Here is a 16,842-nt window from a genome sequence, read left to right on the forward strand (position 1 = left end):
AGAACTCACACGTTGCCATTAATTTGGATTCAATGATTGGTTTGATCGTGTACCGTATTAGACGTTTTGCTCGATCGTTTGCATAAATTTGTAACATAACAGTAACATTAACATTAATTAAAGTTTGTAACATTAACAATTTAAACATAAATTTGTAACATAACAGGCGGCACATGCTCCGGCACCGGCACAAGAAGCAGCCCACACATTTGACCTTTTTTTTGTGGTCCCGCACATGTGTCACAAATCAACAAATCATCTCCCTAAACCGAGGTGGAAATGACCTTCGACAATGGGGAATCCTGGGGGACGAACAGTGTGACAAACGAAAGAAACGAAGAATGTATTCTTTATCACGCTGTAAAGGAGAATATCAATGGCGTACCATATTTAGAGTATTTGAGAACTAACGACCATCTTTTGATTTATTATGCACAACCCTGTAGGAAACGTTCACCTGAGGAACGTACGCTTATACCTACATATCTCGACAAGAATATTTATAAGCAGATCACAAGTAATTAGTAATAAAATATAAAAAGACATTATTCTTTTGCTTCAATAAACCTTAGTTATTATTAACTTTACAATCCAAAAAATGAAATGCTTTCAAGATGAGACACTTCTAATATATGCTCCAATGACCACATCCAAAATACCCCTGGGTATAGAGATTTTCCACTTTATGAGCAAACGTCTCAACGGGGAGTACAAACATGGCTAGTTATAAAGTACCTTTACCTTTAAGTAAGCGAAATGAGTTCCGCTCCAACAAATCTTTCCTTTACCACCGTACAGTGCCAAGTGGCTATCAACTGTTCACTTTCTCCACAAACTTTACGGAAACTGAGGAGTTCCATGACCGACTCGACTATTTCACCGACAGACACACACACACTGGACGCAAGTGCATTACGGTGTTACATATGCCATGCATCAACAAGTTGCTAAAATATACTGATTTCATCCCCCTACGGGCACGAAGCTTGTACATTGCGTACATTCTTGTTTGTAAATCACATGGCGACGAATGAGCATTTCGAATCCAAGCTTTTTTCCCTCCTCTTGTTGCATTTTTAACCGTTGTTTGAGTATCGCATCAAGTGTTTCGGTCTCCGCACCTTAGGCGTGGTCGGACTAAAATACGAAAAAAAAGAAAGAAGTGGATGAGATGTCTCGGTACTAAAGCAAATACGTTGTGGTTTTAAGAGTATCACGGGCTGGTCAATATTTGGTGACAGCGATATATTCAACCTGGCGACAGAAAGTTTTTTAACCCAATCGATTCACTTTTCTTTTCCAATGCTCCAAAGGTGTACCACTAACCTCTGCGGCACTGTTTGAGGTGTGATACTGCTTGTCCAAAACGCCATATGCGCCTGTCAATCGGTTTTCTCCGATAGCACGGTTCTTTTTATCGCCACTAAACCTCTTATAACACACGAGGTAGCCGTCTTAGACACCTTTACCGTAGCTCGAGGGCATCCATTGAAAAGTAAGTCACATTCCGGCCACCATTCATCCTCGTCTATCCTCGTCTTTACGTATAAAACCAAAACTAAACAACTACAAACACGTGTTTTACGAAATTTAAAGCTATTTTTCGGCTAACGAATGGAAACACCCAAGTCGCAAACGGAACGGGTGTGTTAAGCGTATGTAACAAAATCGGCTTCGAACGACGATGTAGAAATGCATCGAAGGATAGAAAAGGTAAAAGACCTTAAAAGTTCGGTATAGTCACAAGTGGTGCTTATCTTTGCAGTCGAATACGCAGTCGCCGCAGGTCATCAGTATTTATTTACATTTTCGCTTTATTTTTCTACAACTCGTTACGCCGTGTGAAACGAATCTTGAAATGAGGCGTAAAATGTGTGACACTGTGAACTTAATTTTACAAATAATTTCCTCTTTTATTAAAAAAATGGTACATTTACTATACGAAGTTCTGATTAACGAGGTTGAAAACGCCAGATGAAACTTATAAAATACGTAAGAGCAAAAAATATTCAAACAAAACTCATAAGTTTATGAAGAAGATAGCTAAGGTAATGCAAATGCATTCAAAATTTAAAATTTTATACAAAATAATAAATAAATCGCAAAATAATAAAAAAAACACAGTAAAAGTAATTCGATTTAAAAAGAATTTAATGATAAGAAGTTATGAGTTGAATATGACGAATGAAAGATAATAAATATATTATTCTCTCTCTCTCTCTTCTTTTAAACAATTTCTTTCACGAAACCTGAGCCATATTTTCAGACTCCATTTTTCTCACGGTAAATGTTTCTTTTCCCTTATGTCTATATCATCAATTCCTTAGGCGATACAGAGAAAAATTGAACCACTAGTGACTGATAAGATATTCAAAACTCTCACCGATAACTCACCACAGGCTGATAAGCAAAACTGTCACTTAACCATTTCTCAGCATGGATTAGGTTCAACGTTTGAAAATGCCAAAGGAAATAAAAAAAAACTGGATTAGTTCATTAGCGCGCTTTCCACAAGTGACACACAAATTGTTATTATGATAGCGGTGCTTCAGCGCACGAAGACTCATCACCAACGCCACCGTCATCTCCCGGGACAAACGTATTTTCCATCGCCATTGTATAGAATGCCCGATTATCCGATGAGACACGACGCGAGGTTTATAATAAAACGACTTACACTTTCCCCTATCGTCCTTGTCGCCTGACACCGTCTCTGATTGCTAAAATGGTACACCTTGCATGGATTAAACGTTGATTACAGTTTTGGGATAGCACCAGCACACTTACTCCAGCACAAAGACCAAAGTCGGAAGTCATCGAGATGGGAGCGAATCCTTAAAGCTCAGTGAAGGTGAGATAACTTCGACCACCGTTGCCGGGTGTTGTTGTACGGTCGATATTACTTTAATGCTTTTCCCCCGTTGCCCCGAGAGACACACTAAATAAAAAAGAGGTCCGAAAGCACTCAAACCAGTGCGGAAGAAGGAAGGAGTGTGCTTGATAATCCTACCTCATCCTCATACTTAATTCAGTTCCGGGACTCGCTTGATGTCGAATACTGGTGGAACTAACTTTCCACTACACATACCGACTGAAGCCGAAACTTCCTTAGCTTTGCAAACTGCTTGAAAAAAAACCAATCTTCCCATGCTGTTCTTGCTTTCCCACCCAGAATAATGTTCCTTATATCCACTATCGCTTGAACCTCTTGTACACTTTACTTTTAGCCGCAATATGGCAGTCACACTTGAAAGGGAGCGTACTATGAGACCCGGTATGATTGGTCTTGAGTGTGTTCTTTCCTTCTCCCTAGTGCTGGAGATTGATTTTCTTTTCCACAGCGCACAAAGGGACCACCAGCTTCTACCGATTCTGGATTAATATGTAGAATCCTCCCTGTTTTTAAAGGATAAAGGACGCATTGGGAATACGCTAAAATTGTTGCATGAGAACGAACACAAATTCGCGCTTTCAGGTCAAAAAATGCTTTCATTTTTATGTCTATCCAAAAGAAGGAAAGAACATTCATCCATTCCATAAAGAGAGGCACAAATCAAAACTTAGCTCGTAAGAGGTTGGGAAGCTTTTTAAAGCTTTTGGTTTTTCAAATTCAAAGAAACTCATTGCACCAAACTTACCTGTTCCTTGGCCGTGCCGGCAGGCTGTTGCTTGTCCGGCAGTTGTTGCAATTCCGTCAACTCCGAAGCACCTTCATCGTCATCGTCCTCATCCACAGCGGTAGATGCTCCATTCGTGGCCTGTTCCGAGCTTTCGACGACAGGCGAACAATGATCCGTCACAACGCCACCACCTGTGTCATCCTTTGTTGTAGGAACAAGTTCCGGTTTTTCCTTCATTTTGTTTAACTCCTCCTCACTCATCTGCTCCTCTTTTTCCTCCTGCTCCTCCTCCTCATCATCATCGCCCATCGCGAGTAAATGGTCCAATGAAGGGCGTACCGGAAACACGCTACCGGTTAATGATGCAGGTTGCTCCATCGTGTAACACTTGTGAAACGAATCGTATGTAAATTGGACCCGATGAGTTCTGTTCGAATTCGCCCCGTTCAACAGATGATTACATAATTGAGTAAATTCGCACCAAATATTCTACACGATCGATAGAGCGAGACCGAGAACCAACGCCGAACTAAACGACACACGTATCCCGTGTGCGCACCTTTCACGCTACACTACAACGGAACGCTTGAATCGCGGCAAACCGGAACATTAATATTCTGTCCACTACAGCACGGAAAAACCTACCCTAACGGTGAGGAAAACAATTGCATTTACCCGCTGGGTGGAAGGATAACGATAGTCATCGAAGCTAATACAAAAGCTCGCACCACAGGATACACTCCTGGGAGTGTTTTACCTGGTCGAAACTATTGATACTCACACGCCCGATTACCGTACAAGAGAAGACCGTGAAAACTGACGTACTGCCGAATGAAAATGCGCGCCCATACACACACACACACACACACACACACTTATACAACAACACAACGTAAACCTTCCGCCGCCCTGTACCTGTTTGCGTACGGTTCTTCCCTTTCCAAAAAGGGATGAAAGGCAAACTCGAAAAAACACTGTACACCGATCGGAACTTCTTGCCAGACTCCGGTGCGCCAGGACGAGAACGTACTGGATCTGCTCTACCACACGGTTTTGTCAGATTTTCCGAGAAAGGAACTCGGAACTCGCTAGCGGATCGTAGCGAGTGTCGTCGTTCGTGCTCGGGATGCCTGTTGTTTGTTGGTTCGTTTTAGTTTCCACCAGGCAAAAGTGCATGAAACTCAACACTGGAGATTCCTATCGGATGGAAAAATGCGACTCACTTACTAGCAAAAATCAAAACAGACACAGTACAACCGGGTAATGGCCGCTACCCTTTAGGGGATGGTGGAGTTTTTGACACGCGCACTGACGACGCCTTAGGGGGGATGTGGGTAGCTACCCAAAACAATTGGTCCCATCACAGTACCTCCCACCCACCCAACAGAGCGCGTGAAAGCCCGGAAGGACAATCGGACAAAAGCGATGGATGGAAATCTAAACGAATTACACTGTGGCGTGTTGGTTCCTCACAATTTATGTACCGCGTAGACACGGTTCCATTTGTCCTGTAGGAGGGTGGCTCCTATCACACTATCCGTATTCACAAAAGCGCACCCGAGAGCTCGATGTCACGAGATAACAAAGAGCCCGTTATCCTTGGCAGAGCAGGATGCGGATACTACATAGAGTAGTATAGGTCGGCATCTCTTCTCTCGGCTGATTACCGGTTCTCGCTGGTTGTCCTCGTCGGCGTCGTTTGTCGTCTGGCGCTGCTGGTGCGAGCATTCGGGAAATTTCGTTCGCTTTTCCACTGCTTGGTCTGTGCGCCAAACTGGAAGGGGATTCATTTCCATTCATTCGCTTCAGTGAGAGATGAAAGTGGAAAACTTTACCGTTGCTGCCTGGGACCGGTAAATCGCATCCCTCTTGGAAAACAGTCTGGATGCTGCAAAAACGAAACGTTGCCAATGACGTCAGTACGTTGGATGGGGCTGTTTTGTACGGCGCTACCGTACGGTTACAGGTGGTTTGGATGGTGGGGTGGCTGGTCCTGTACCGGCTGCGGAATACGCAATGAGTTTCGACACACCGAACACATTCGGATTAGCTTCGTGTGCCGGGAAAATACAGGTGCCGGTAAAACGCCAGTTCACTGGCTGTACTTTGAATAAACGGAGGTTCATTGTGAAGTTCATTCATAACGTTTCGATGTTGGCGGCATTTTTGCAGCATCAGTAAGGACCAAATCTTTATACAATGGTGTTGTAAAACTCACCAGACATTACATTTAGAATCGAATGACGTTATCAGTATCTCCAAACTATCGTTCGTTTGAGATCTGATATTTGAAGTGATCAGAAACTGTTTCAAATTTACGCCAAACTATTGGGGCTCTCTGCAATCTGGTTTCCCTGTATAATGCCTGGTTATTGCTGCTTTTTCTGGACATACCACAAATAAACCATAACACTAAATCAAAGCGCATCAGAGTACTACTGCGTCCACATGTCCTTAAGAACCTCTTAAAGCGAGTACGAATAAAACAATGGAAGAATTCTTCTGATTCATCGTTCTGTAAGAAAACTCAAACATATTACTGATCGAGTTTATGATCTTAAGAAATACTAATACAATACTAAAACTATTCCAAATATATTTCATCTAACTCTCTAGCTTCCGACATCAGAACATCCAAACAAAGTGAACAGTTGTTACCAGTTTCTAGCAAACAATCCTGACAGTAAATTCCAGGACATTCGGTACGAGAACACCTAACAATTGGATCCGCATTCTCTTGCAACACATCGCCACACAAAATACATCGTACAGTTCCTCCCTGGCCTAACACCATTCGCCAGATCCAATAGCGATTAGTCTTCGCCCGTACGACATCCATCCAATTCACGCTTGCCCGTTGGTTACGATCCTTCGCTCCAGTGAGGTGCATTCTTAGAACCTTTAATAAATGTACTCTCTTCAACAGAATGTCATTATACAGCCAGATCGCACGTGCACGTGCCCGTGCAGGATAATATCGTCGCATTACAAGTTGTCTAACGCGCAACCCGTACGGTTCAATAAACGCAAAGCACCAACAGATCACCAATAACGTTCCGATTTGACCGTAGCGACCAAACCTTGGCGCGGATGCATCGGGAATACATTGGGAAGGATCAATCGCCGTTCCGTTCATAATCGGTTCGAACGAACGCACGATATCACGCAATGTATCTGCGAGTATGCCTTCTCCACTTACTCCTACTAGCGGTGGAGGTACGGCACTGGCTGAGGATCCCTTCATGCGATTCGAGCCTTCGTGCATAAAATGTTTGATTAACGTTAGCAACCAGTAGAGTGCGTAATCTGCCGCTAATTGGCCACATATCTGAACGGTAGAGATCACTAGAAAGGTTAAGGATTTTGCTATACGAAAGCGTTCCTTCCATGTCAGATGGAACGATGTTAAAGGCACATAACGATGGCTTTCTTTGCGTGTCAATGGAAATACGGTTTCAATGTTTAATTCCAATCTTCGATTTTCTATGTTGTAGAAATCTTCAGTTAGGAAGTTGTTATCAAAATGATCTTTTTTCAGGTACCGCTTCCTATAACGAATAGCTCTATGGAGGAGATAAGAAATATAATTATAACTCGGATGGTTGCACCCATATCATAACTAACCTTAAAACTATACACACAAAGAAGCCACTAGTAACCATTCCGAGAAAGTTGAACGTTCTTCGTAATGGTAGAGTTCGGTCCACAATCTCCTGCCTTATTTCTGCACCTACTTCAGCAAACGTTTTCGAAGCATTGGTTGCAAAATCAAACGTATGATCATACTCCACCTTCACCCGGAAGAGTTCCTCCAAATTTTGCATCAGGTTTTGAATGCCTTTCATAGATGGTTAACATATTCGACAGTGATAAGTGATATGTAGTAGCCAAATTAACGATTATCTCACTTACCCTGTTCAATTTCCTCTATAACAGCATCGCTTATAAAATCTATAAGCTCACAAAAATAGTCCACCATCTTTGCACCATAGCAGATCGTTTTGCCGACCTGTGTCACTTCACACAGGAAGTCCATGTTGCCCATTTCCTCTTTACAAGTTTCGATCGTTTGATCCAATGCTTGCGTGCAACGTTCGGAAGGTGATCCCAGTTTATCATTGCAAACGGATACTATGTCACGCAGCCATTCGTATGCACTCTTAATAGAGTGAACTGTTAAAAAAAGACCAAAATAATTGAATTCATACCTTAGCAGCGCAATAAACCCCAACCTTCACTTACGTATTCGTTTAACCAACTTCAACATTTCCATCATTGTTCTTTGCACCTTCATAAAGCATTGCTCCACAGTTTTTAACAGCTCATCAATGATTTGTTTCATCGCCAGGAAAGGAACCTTCAGTGCACCAATTGTATCCCGGATGGCCATCTTTAGCTGTTGCTGGGTGCAGCTTAACGTTTCCCCCAAAACTTCCACATTGTGCATCGTGTTGGCGGTTGGTCCCGTAACCGTTAGTAGAAATATGTATCCGATCAGTGCGGCACGGCCTCGTTTGCTTAGGAATTGTGGAACTAAGAGCATTGACACGCATCTAACACCTTTACTGCGTGTCAGCAATACCAGAGCGATTAGGAAGGAAATTCCAAGCAACATCCAGTACAAGGCAGGCTGGAAGGAAAATTGACTCAACAGAAGTACATTTACAATCACCGTTTGTATAGCGGCAAGGCTAGTGATTTTCACGATTCGCCAGAACATTTCGATAGTTCGAATCCGTACCAGGCCACGTGATCAATGTGGTACAGCAAAAATATCTCCGAAACGCGCGAAAACAACACCGCTGAAAGGTCCTATTCACTTGAACTATGCTGCGGCAAGCGTATGCAAAGCCCTTCGCTACGACCCTTTCAAACCACTGTCATAAACCGTGCACAAATGTCATTTATCTCATCGCAACCAAGAAGAAGATCTGTTGAAAACAAACTAGCATTCTTTAATTTTAACAAATCGCCAAGTTTTGTTTGCTTCCATCGACGCAAACTCGTGTTTTTTTAACTTCCCTTACCGTAGAAGATATCCATCAAAACTAAAATTTAAACAAAGTGCGTCCACATGCAGCTTTTCAATACATAAAAACACACGGAGATAAAGAAAACAACCCCCCGGAATGGAAGTTGATATGATACAAAAGCCTGCACTGGCAGTTGAACCACCGGATGCCAATTTCGATCCAGAGCTAACGCCGGAAACCGGCGAACAGTATTTACAGAAGGTGATGTATGAACGGGGCAAATGTCCAGTGGTGGTTGTTGCCGAAAAACCACAATCTTTTAACCCACAGAAAACCCTTTCCGGACTGGGTGCCCTTCCAACGGTAAGCATACATCGCACACGGAAGCAGAGAAAATTGCGCAACGAAATTTTGCTTCCATAAAATGTGGATCTTACCTTTTTAGGATGAGGTTAAAAACATAGCACACCGTGCATTGATACCGACAAGGGAATGGGAAACGATGCAAAATCAAAAGTTCTCCGAACTGCGTGACACCATCACATCGTATCGTAGCAGTGCACAGTATCAGGAAAACCTGCAGCGAACGCACGTATACCTCAACTTTGACGATCGCAAACATCTGCACGAATACTGTGCCAACAACCTGCCGTACGTGAGCATTTTGCTCAGCATTCCGCAGCGAAATCTGGAGATTTTGCTCGAATATCTGCACGAATGGTTACAGGATTCGGATCAGGCTTCGTCGAACGCTTCACAGCAGCTGGACGAACCGTCCGACCCGGAACTGTGTGATACGGCGGCCACAACGATGACTCCGTCCACTAACAGCAAGGAACTGCACCGTGGTGAAGGCTACCGCAGGGATTGGATACCGCAGTGGATTTACGCGATACTCGCCTGCCTGATCAAACCGCTGGAACCGTACATTCATAGCGTGCTGCGGGATATTGCTAAAACATGCATCGCACTGCGCAACGAACTGAAGCAAGAGGATGAAGCGAAAGTGTTGCCGCTCAATCTACTGATTAGCATAATATCGAAGCACTTCAATCAATGCGATTTGGGCGATAACATTGCTTGAGGATCAGAACTGGAACGTCGAAAATCTCCGCCTGCTGCACGGAAGATGCTTCGTGATTGTTTTTATTACTTCTATTCCTATACATGGTCGAATATTAAGCGAACCTTAAAATGAAGCGATTCGTACTCAACACTCGCCGTAAGTTATAAAATTATTCATTTCCCATGTAAATTATCACATGACCGTTCAGTCGCAGACTGCTGTTGTCTATGGAAATCCTTTTCCCAATCTTAAATTATTGTCATCGTCAGCGGCAAAAGAATGTTCAAATGCAAAGCAACAGTTTCGTTGTTAACTTAAAGAGGGAAAGGGGCATTGGTGTGTGGGTGTGTGTTGGTTTTATTGTCCTTACAGTGTAAATTTCTGATCCTTATAGTGAAGTATCGGGGTATCTAGCTCCGCCCGCAGGCACTTTGTAAGCGCCGCCAGCACCATCTCCTGTATCATTTCCACCTGTGTGGCCGGTGTGTAGTCGTCCTCGCTGGATCGTGACACCGTTATAACGACCGGTGGACACGGGAGCTTCTCCAGGAAGCGTTCTAGCTGGCCCACCATCGTTTCGATTTCCTCCTGGCTGGACTCGTGATGCGGCAGATCGGTCACGTCACACGTGCAGCCCGCATCATAAATCATCGACCAGTCGATCTCCTCTTCCTTGTACTCGCGCTTCAACGTCCGCACCAGTGTGGTTACCTTCTCCAAGAGTCCCGCATACTCATCGCTAATTTCCTGCTGATAGTCCACGAGAAAATGCTTCAAATTGCCCACCTCCTCCAGGTATAGGAAGATGGACTCGAGAAATTCGAGCTTCTCTTCGCGATCGCGCGCCACACGCTGCAACTTCTCGAGATCATTCTCCGCGTCGTCGGCCAGCTCGGGCGAAACGAATATGTCCTTCAGCTTCTCGTACAGCTGCACCCGATCGTAGATCTTCAGGAAGGGATTGTGTGTACTGAAGTAGTCCAAATCGATATCGAGAATGTAACCCTGGGCTAAATCCGTATCCTCGGACACTGAATACTCCTCGACCGAGCACACTTCCAGCCGGAGTCGCTTTCGGTTCTCGAGCTTGTCTTCCGGTTGGTAGCACCCCTCCGACACGAAGTACTCCAACGTCGAGTCCGTCCGTATCGAACCTTCAAACTCACCAACGTGGAATTCAAACTTGCCCTTCGGAATCTGCTCCGACCATGGTGGTTTGATCCAAACGATGCGTTCCACGTGTCCAGCGAACACGGTTGGCATGAGCCAGTTCTCGATGCTGATACTATCCAGCAGATCGTCCTTATTGAACACGTAGTTTGCCGGCATGTGCTTCGGGATGCACATGTCCGGATGGGAGTCAAAATGCACGATCCGATTGCCATGCAGTGGTAAATGCTTCGAGCCGAGGCAACGATAAAGGAACGTGAGCACTTCGTGATGATCTTCCACCACGAAGATCGGTATTTTTTCGAACGATCTGCTTTTCGGCGGTGCAGCCGTTGCTTTGGAAGATGAAGATGCTGTTGCGTGCTCCGAAGACGGTTTACCATTGGTAGATTCCTTCGGTTCATTCGCACATTGCTGCGGTTTGTCGTCGTTATCCACCACGGATTGGGAGGTGGTTGACGTTTGGCTGGTTTCTTCGGAGCTTTTTGTTTGTGTTTCCTCTCCCGCCCCTTCACATTCTGTGTTCGACTTCCGCCGCTCGGTGGAATCAACTACGTTTGCTGAGGCCTCCATAGCGGTTCACGTTTGAGCCGTGCAGATTCGATCCGTATAAAAGATTCCGTAAACACTTTATTTTGTTCTTGCACTGTATATACACACTGGACGTTTCACTAGCAGACAGACAGGGGGGAGTTCTACTCCTGGCACCCAATCAATTTTCACTCATTAGCTCCTGCTTAAGCTCTGGCGTCTATTACCCGGGGACAATCGTAGCGTCCACCAGGACGTCCAGTTTGCGCTATCCAATGGTGAATAACTCCTCAGAAGGGAGGGCTCGGTGATCAGAAAATTAAAAAAAAGGCCACAAAACTAGTACACTGGAACTGGATCCAACTAGCGATGCTTCTTTTCGGGGCCCTACGCACGATGACGGTTCATTACGACACCCTTCTCAAAATACGCTCTCCACTACCAACAAACGCACCAGGGCAGTAGTGTCAAATACAATACATGATCGGTAATAATAGGCTGGTAAACCGTCAAACAACTAATATGAGGCTATTGTTTGGTTTTATAAATTTCTTTAAATTTACTTTTATTGCGATTTACTGCCTTTAGCGCATATTAACACCCTAAAATGATTAAACAACAAATGTGCACAATACTCATGTATGTCACCATGAGTTCGACACCTCTGTATTTACGCACGCATTCGACTTCAGGCGAGCAATCGTTTATATTACATAGTTTTACGATTCTAACTGCTTTCTGTGCAATCAAAATATGATTTTTAAAGTCATTAATTTTCTTCTCAATACCCCACAGTGATACAGTTTCATGCATGTTTTGTTAAGAACATATCAAACAATTAAACAGTACAAAATATCTCAATTTATAACTTTGAATAACTTTGTAATTTATAATTCAGTTCTCCCTGTATTCTACCGTTTGTTTGCATAGCACTGTACAATTGTTTTCATTTGTGAATTGACATTTCTCATTGATATTCAAAACAAACACAAAACAAAAGCATACGTACAGTTTTTGTTCGCGAACATGGAATATCGAACGGCCCGGAACGCTGATTCTGATGTGGATATTCAACTTCGTGAGAAAATAATCCACGAGGCAAACGTGCAGTTTGAGAAAAAGTTCCAGTTTCAGACATTGCCACCAAAAACTACACTTCCACCGCTAGAAACCCTCTACCAAAGTCCACCGTATGTTGTGGCTGCTGTACAAGATCAGAAACGTCGTTTGAATGAGGTAAAAAATCGGTTGAACGATTTTGAAATCAGCGACTGGCATCAGCACACTCGGAAACGATCATCGCTGTTGCCGATTTTGAATGAACTGCGGTACCGAATTAGGGCCGAGTTTGTAACGCAAGCCTTTGCCAAACTGTACGAATGTGTATCGGCATACAATCTGATCGATACGGAACTGCGGGAAGTGTACAGTGTGCATCTGTGCGAAGCACCGGGAGCATTCGTTACTGGATTGAATCACTACATACGTCTTAACTGTGCACCCCGGACGCAATGGAACTGGTTTGCCTGTACGCTTAATCCATACTACGAAGGAAACTGCCCGGGTAACATGATCCCGGACGATCGATTTATACTGCACACCCTTGACTCGTGGTGTTTCGGAGCGGACGGGACAGGCGATATTATGGTTCGGGAAAATCGTAACGCTGTTATAAGACGACGGCAGCGCTTTCCATCGGTAAGTTTCGCTTTACACGATCAGCGCACTATAAATAAACTATCACCGCCAAATATCTTTTGCTTCACAGGTAAATCTCGTCACAGCGGATGGATCGATCGATTGTTTGAATGTACCGGAAGAGCAGGAGGAACGTGTCGCTAAGCTCCATCTAGCCGAAACTGTGCTTGCACTTAACTTACTAAGTCCCGGTCAGCATTTTGTGCTCAAAATGTTTACCCTATTCGAGCATTCGAGTGTTAGTTTGCTGTTCCTGCTAAATCATTGCTTTGATGAGCTGCATGTGTTTAAACCCTGTACCTCCAAACCGGGCAATTCCGAAGTTTACATCGTCGCCAAGTACTATCGGGAACCGGATGGAATTGATCAATATTTGGAGAAAATTTACACCAATCTGCAAAGCAATTCGAATGCAATATTTGATCCTAAAACGGTATCGGAAACATTTTTGGAACAGCTGCGTATCTGCACAACACACTTTGTCCAATGGCAGACAGAGGTAATTGAAAGCAATATTCGATTCTATCGCATTAGCGATCCTCTCGAAGATCAAAGACTGAGCATATTTAAGCAAACCATCATGGAAATGTTTTTCGACCGGTATCACATCACATCAATACGCAACAACGAGCGAATCGTACACGGCGTTAAAGTGTCCGATGGGCCCAACATTAATCAGAAAGAGTCACGCGGTACATTTAACGAGCGAGTCCAGCAAGCAGCTACCGTCGATGCGAACCTCACGGAAAGATTACGCTCACTTCGCGATCGATTAGACTATCTCACACTAACACGTCAACTTTTTCAGCCCGAAGCATTGCTGAACGATACCCCACTAAGGGGTGGTCCAGAAAATGGCTTTGCCGTACATCACGAATTGGCCTTTGCCATTGGAAAGTCAATCGAACGAGTAAAGAGTTCCAAATTTGCACTCATTACCTGTATTCGACTATTAAACGATACAGTTGATTTGTGTCGAACGGCGATAAACGATGGGAAAATGTCCTGCTCTACGACCGATCCCATCACCGTTACCGGAAATACCATTTCGATCGCTATCAATGCGTACCCTCACGTCACGAATATCGCCCAGCACGAAAAAGAACTCTTTCGCACGATCGTGCGAACGCTGTTTCAACTCATACAGCGAAATTGCATCACTTCACCATTGGAACATCATTCGCACACCGTTGGAGATGGTCCATTAGAATTAATCCTGGAAAATTGGCTTCCACTAACACAGGTTAGTGTGGGCCTGCTGTATCTGTTGAAGCTATACGTATTTGAAGAGGTGGAAGAACTATCCTCAACACGTCTCATATTTCGGAGATTACGGAAAAGTGGTGTTACGAGTCTGGTTGCCATTCACGATGCTGTTCTGAAGGCATACACTAAAGCTTCCAATGCGCCGGGTGCTAGTAAATCGGTTCTAGCGATTGTTCCCATTACATCACTGTTGGATGGTGGCTTTCCCTATGCTATGTTGAACTACAACACTTCCTTGTGCTTAATTTATTGCGCTCGATTATTGGAAGTGCTTAAACTAAGCATTGTCTGATAGGATTTAGCAATTGTTTAAAATTATTTATTTTTTTACTTCGTATCAAAGTTTCGATAAAGCTAGGTCGTTAGATAAAGGATGTGTTTTTAAAAATTGACCTTTATAATACCCATATCAAATGTGGTCAAACTTATAATTCAAAAAAACCAAACGTTTGGTTTGCGTTCAACGATCATTAAATTATTATTCAACAAGCTTGTATAGTTTTATATATGCTTTTGTTCAGCATTTTTTAAAGATAATCCATAGGTAAATAGTACTACACCTAACTTCAATAGCACGAGCTTCTCCTTAAGTTTAAAACGTAACTTTCACCCAACTGAAACTACATGCGCTTAAAGAAATCATAAAATTGCATGTAATTTCATGTTAGTTTAAGTTGTGATATGTATTCTATTCTCTATTCTATCAGGAAAGTTATATGCATAGTTTTAAAAATGTATTACCGTAAATAAAATCTAATTCATACTAATTCTTAACAACAAACTCGAGAAAATAGTTGATCCCAAAGTCTCTTATTAATTTTACAAACACTTGCAAACAAGAAACAACATACCAATCATTGGTTCTTTTGACCGAGACTGCTCATTGACCAGCGCAAAACAACGCCATGGCATGTTAACGTGGGAACAACACATCGAAAAATGTACAGAAATACACAAAAAACAGTCTAAGAATTGTTCGAGATACGAACTTTCTTCATACGTTGCGCTACGCACCTTTCCTAGCTCCTACTTCACCCTAATTGATAGGAAGGAAGTTCTGATGTCCGGTGCCAGAAAATTGTAACAGTAACCGAATCGTTCCAGCGTACCGTATTGATTGGCAGCTGATGGTTCCGTACACGGTACCTTCTCACTGTCGTTCGATCTTATCAACCGACAACCGACGACCTTTAGTATCTGCACCACCCCCACCCGCTTGGTTTCGGATATCAGCGATGCGCGAAAGTCACAAACAACTATTGTCAATATAAATGATTTAGACTGCCACTAGACGGACGTCAGTCTGTTGAAGATAATTTTTGACTACGGAGGTATTGTGGTAGTGTTCTACGGAAAGTAACAAATCGACATAATGCGTACAATAGCGCAATTGGTGGCACTGTTTGCCGTACTGCTAGTGTTCATCGAAATGGCAACCTCGAGTCCACTATCGCCGAGTAAGTAGCTTACGGCATACTGCGTCCGTTAAAAGCATCTACTCTAATTGCATATTATATATTCTTCACGGATGTAGATTCACCCGATATACAGACACGCATGCAGTCCTACGAATCGCCCTTTTCGAGTGAACGTCAAGCCCGTAGTGCCATGGTCCAAACACTCACCTGCACGAATCCTACCTGTGCTGCCCAGTGCCGTGGACGTGGCTACCGTCGAGGATCGTGTACCATCGGGCGATGCTTCTGTTCGTACGTTTAGTCGCTTGCCAAAGGCAACAGAACTTACTGGACAAATAATACACACACACATACAAGATAAAAAACACCCAGTTTTGATGAGATCTGTAAGGTTAGATTAGATACTATCAGATGGTTTCAGCGGAAGACACCCTGTCCTCCGTTTCTCTTCTTCCTTCAAATAAAACATGTACCCTCAGCATCTTGATAGCAACACAGAATCCGGTGGCAACGCAGAACGTGTGAAAAAACGACTAATTGTTTGTGTGTACACATTTCGAAAAATACAATTCGCGAAGCACGTTGATGAAGCATTACGAAATTATCATAATAAACTAAATTCTCTATATTGTTGTTAATTTTCTTACTTAATTGCTTTCTTCGCAAGCGCTACAACCGATTAGCACTGTTGATCACTCTTGAAGAAGCCTTCAAGACTACTCGCGATCAAACCAACTGATGATAAATTCAATTAATTTGCAAATTGGAGAAGATGACGGAATCTTTCCATCGCTTCGTTGATTTTAAAGCCGCATATGATAAACTGTACGACGCAATGAGCTCTTATGGAATTCCAGATAAGCTTGCAAAACTTGTGCAAATGACAATGAGCAACTTCACATGTTAGGGAGAAATCTCAGAACTCTACCAAAGGTCTGCACCAAAGAGATGGGTTAGCGATTGAGAGGGTCATCCTCGATCTTGGACTTTGATATGAACGTTGTTCAAAATTAACGCAACTCTTTTAGGTCGTCCACACCAACAGAGGAGGCGCGGTAGCCTCAAACTGATATGGAGGGAGAGACGTCCACTAAATGGAA

At 43.3% G+C, this 16,842-nt stretch overlaps 6 protein-coding genes across 6 annotated transcripts in view; 3 read left to right on the forward strand and 3 right to left on the reverse strand.

Annotated features, from left to right (window-relative positions):
• Positions 1–5,846, reverse strand: part of LOC125767875 (breast cancer anti-estrogen resistance protein 1) — a 116,514-nt gene extending 110,668 nt beyond the window's left edge. Inside the window, exon 1 of the mRNA XM_049434828.1 lies at positions 3,639–5,846. Coding sequence (XP_049290785.1) covers positions 3,639–3,998 — 360 coding nt within the window. The 5' untranslated portion in view covers positions 3,999–5,846. The remainder of the gene's footprint in view (positions 1–3,638) is intronic.
• An 11-nt stretch (positions 5,847–5,857) lies between these two features.
• Positions 5,858–8,463, reverse strand: LOC125767879 (DC-STAMP domain-containing protein 2). Its single transcript, XM_049434835.1, has 4 exons — positions 7,863–8,463; positions 7,533–7,793; positions 7,245–7,458; positions 5,858–7,183 (listed from the first exon to the last, which is right to left on the reverse strand). The coding sequence occupies exons 1-4, from the start codon at positions 8,338–8,340 to the stop codon at positions 6,205–6,207; spliced, it is 1,932 nt and encodes a 643-aa protein (XP_049290792.1). The 5' UTR covers positions 8,341–8,463; the 3' UTR covers positions 5,858–6,204.
• Positions 8,464–8,475: 12 nt separating this feature from the next.
• On the forward strand, positions 8,476–9,893 carry LOC125767912 (protein Gemin2). The gene is made up of 2 exons (XM_049434880.1): positions 8,476–8,956; positions 9,039–9,893. The coding sequence occupies exons 1-2, from the start codon at positions 8,750–8,752 to the stop codon at positions 9,675–9,677; spliced, it is 846 nt and encodes a 281-aa protein (XP_049290837.1). The 5' UTR covers positions 8,476–8,749; the 3' UTR covers positions 9,678–9,893.
• Positions 9,894–9,960: 67 nt separating this feature from the next.
• Positions 9,961–11,759, reverse strand: LOC125767891 (UPF0489 protein C5orf22 homolog). The gene has a single exon (XM_049434851.1). It carries the CDS (start codon positions 11,400–11,402, stop codon positions 10,026–10,028), a length of 1,377 nt encoding a protein of 458 aa, XP_049290808.1. The 5' UTR covers positions 11,403–11,759; the 3' UTR covers positions 9,961–10,025.
• Positions 11,760–12,100: 341 nt separating this feature from the next.
• On the forward strand, positions 12,101–15,202 carry LOC125767877 (cap-specific mRNA (nucleoside-2'-O-)-methyltransferase 2). Its single transcript, XM_049434832.1, has 2 exons — positions 12,101–13,058; positions 13,129–15,202. Exons 1-2 carry the CDS (start codon positions 12,387–12,389, stop codon positions 14,614–14,616), a joined length of 2,160 nt encoding a protein of 719 aa, XP_049290789.1. The 5' UTR covers positions 12,101–12,386; the 3' UTR covers positions 14,617–15,202.
• A 23-nt stretch (positions 15,203–15,225) lies between these two features.
• LOC125767939 (uncharacterized) lies at positions 15,226–16,380 on the forward strand. The gene is made up of 2 exons (XM_049434918.1): positions 15,226–15,781; positions 15,859–16,380. Exons 1-2 carry the CDS (start codon positions 15,697–15,699, stop codon positions 16,041–16,043), a joined length of 270 nt encoding a protein of 89 aa, XP_049290875.1. The 5' UTR covers positions 15,226–15,696; the 3' UTR covers positions 16,044–16,380.
• The last annotated feature ends 462 nt before the right edge of the window (positions 16,381–16,842 follow it).

Source organism: Anopheles funestus, chromosome 3RL (assembly GCF_943734845.2).
Source record: "Anopheles funestus chromosome 3RL, idAnoFuneDA-416_04, whole genome shotgun sequence".
In the NCBI taxonomy this organism is placed as follows: Eukaryota; Metazoa; Arthropoda; class Insecta; order Diptera; family Culicidae; genus Anopheles; species Anopheles funestus.

What these genes read in the sequence shown, in the direction of transcription:
- LOC125767939 (XM_049434918.1), top strand. Translation starts at nt 15,697, where the DNA reads ATGCGTACAATAGCGCAATTGGTGGCACTGTTTGCCGTACTGCTAGTG. An exon ending in CTCGAGTCCACTATCGCCGA is followed by an intron (nt 15,782 to 15,858) that starts GTAAGTAGCTTA and finishes TCACGGATGTAG; the next exon opens with ATTCACCCGATATACAGACA.
- LOC125767891 (XM_049434851.1), bottom strand. Translation starts at nt 11,402, where the DNA reads ATGGAGGCCTCAGCAAACGTAGTTGATTCCACCGAGCGGCGGAAGTCG.
- LOC125767877 (XM_049434832.1), top strand. Translation starts at nt 12,387, where the DNA reads ATGGAATATCGAACGGCCCGGAACGCTGATTCTGATGTGGATATTCAA. An exon ending in GACGGCAGCGCTTTCCATCG is followed by an intron (nt 13,059 to 13,128) that starts GTAAGTTTCGCT and finishes TTTGCTTCACAG; the next exon opens with GTAAATCTCGTCACAGCGGA.
- LOC125767879 (XM_049434835.1), bottom strand. Translation starts at nt 8,340, where the DNA reads ATGTTCTGGCGAATCGTGAAAATCACTAGCCTTGCCGCTATACAAACG. An exon ending in GAAGTTGGTTAAACGAATAC is followed by an intron (nt 7,794 to 7,862) that starts GTAAGTGAAGGT and finishes TTTTTTTAACAG; the next exon opens with TTCACTCTATTAAGAGTGCA. An exon ending in TATAGAGGAAATTGAACAGG is followed by an intron (nt 7,459 to 7,532) that starts GTAAGTGAGATA and finishes CATCTATGAAAG; the next exon opens with GCATTCAAAACCTGATGCAA.
- LOC125767912 (XM_049434880.1), top strand. Translation starts at nt 8,750, where the DNA reads ATGGAAGTTGATATGATACAAAAGCCTGCACTGGCAGTTGAACCACCG. An exon ending in GACTGGGTGCCCTTCCAACG is followed by an intron (nt 8,957 to 9,038) that starts GTAAGCATACAT and finishes TTACCTTTTTAG; the next exon opens with GATGAGGTTAAAAACATAGC.